Consider the following 1,038-nt stretch of genomic DNA (forward strand, 5'->3'; position numbering starts at 1 on the left):
CTGGCAGAAAGGAATTACAACAACGAATACCTTCTTCTCCTCCCGCCTAATATTGCTACCTTTGTTGAGCCACAAATTGCCCGAAGACAATGGGATTTCCTACAGAGACAGCCAAGGCAGGTCAATCTTTCTTGGGTAGTCGAGTTCTACTGCAACTTCCACCTACCAACTCTGCAGTCTGTCTTTGTTCGTCAGAAGCAAGTCCCCATTACAGAAGTGGCCATTCAAAGAGCTCTAAGTCTTCCTCCTATTCCAGAAGGATTGGACGCCTTTCAAGAAGCCGCACTCAAGCGCCAGATGTACCAATTTGACTGGGACGCTGTTCTCAGAGTTATCGCACTACCTGGCAGCCGATGGATCTACGGATACCATCGTACCCGCCCTAAGGGTATATTGGCTTCAGCACTCACCTTGGAGGCTCGCGTATGGGGAAAGATCATGTCCCATTACGTCTTCTCGAGCACTCAAGAGTCCTCCTTCACTGTAGACATGGCCGTTCTACTATGGTGCATCCTTACAGACCAGCCTTTGAATTTACCAAGACATATCCGGAATGCCATGGGACACGTACAAATTGCGGGCAACTTACCTTTTCCCGCCTTGGTCTCAGATCTTATCTCAGCAGCCGGAGTTTCCTACAGAGCTGGAGACACCAAAGCCATGCTTTCACGGGATGATCAGTATGTCCCCAATGGGAAGTACCTCAGACTTCCCGCAGCCACTACAAGACTTCCTACTGCACCGGTTGAAGATATCCCTTCTTCAACACCACAAGAACCTACAACAGATGAACTGCTCCAGCAGATAATCAAAAGATTGGATCGGCAAGAACAGAAAGCGAAGTTAAGAGAGCGCCGTAACGAGCGCCGATTCAAACACCTCAAGGAGCTACTCAAGGGACACTTCAAGGACTCAGACACCCCGGACTCCACTTCTTTTACCAGCACATGGAGCCATGATGGTCCCGACTGTGGAGATACTGCTACCAGCCCACCCCTGTTTCTGACAGATGGCACCGAGGATGGTGCAAAGCCTTAA

At 49.8% G+C, this 1,038-nt stretch overlaps 1 protein-coding gene across 1 annotated transcript; it reads left to right on the forward strand.

Annotated features, from left to right (window-relative positions):
- The first annotated feature begins 297 nt into the window (after positions 1–297).
- Positions 298–1,038, forward strand: LOC148568452 (uncharacterized). The gene has a single exon (XM_088483801.1). The coding sequence runs from the start codon at positions 298–300 to the stop codon at positions 1,036–1,038; it is 741 nt and encodes a 246-aa protein (XP_088339927.1).

Source organism: Arachis ipaensis, chromosome B4, assembly GCF_059453495.1.
Source record: "Arachis ipaensis isolate K30076 ecotype BB chromosome B4, ASM5945349v1, whole genome shotgun sequence".
In the NCBI taxonomy this organism is placed as follows: Eukaryota; Viridiplantae; Streptophyta; class Magnoliopsida; order Fabales; family Fabaceae; genus Arachis; species Arachis ipaensis.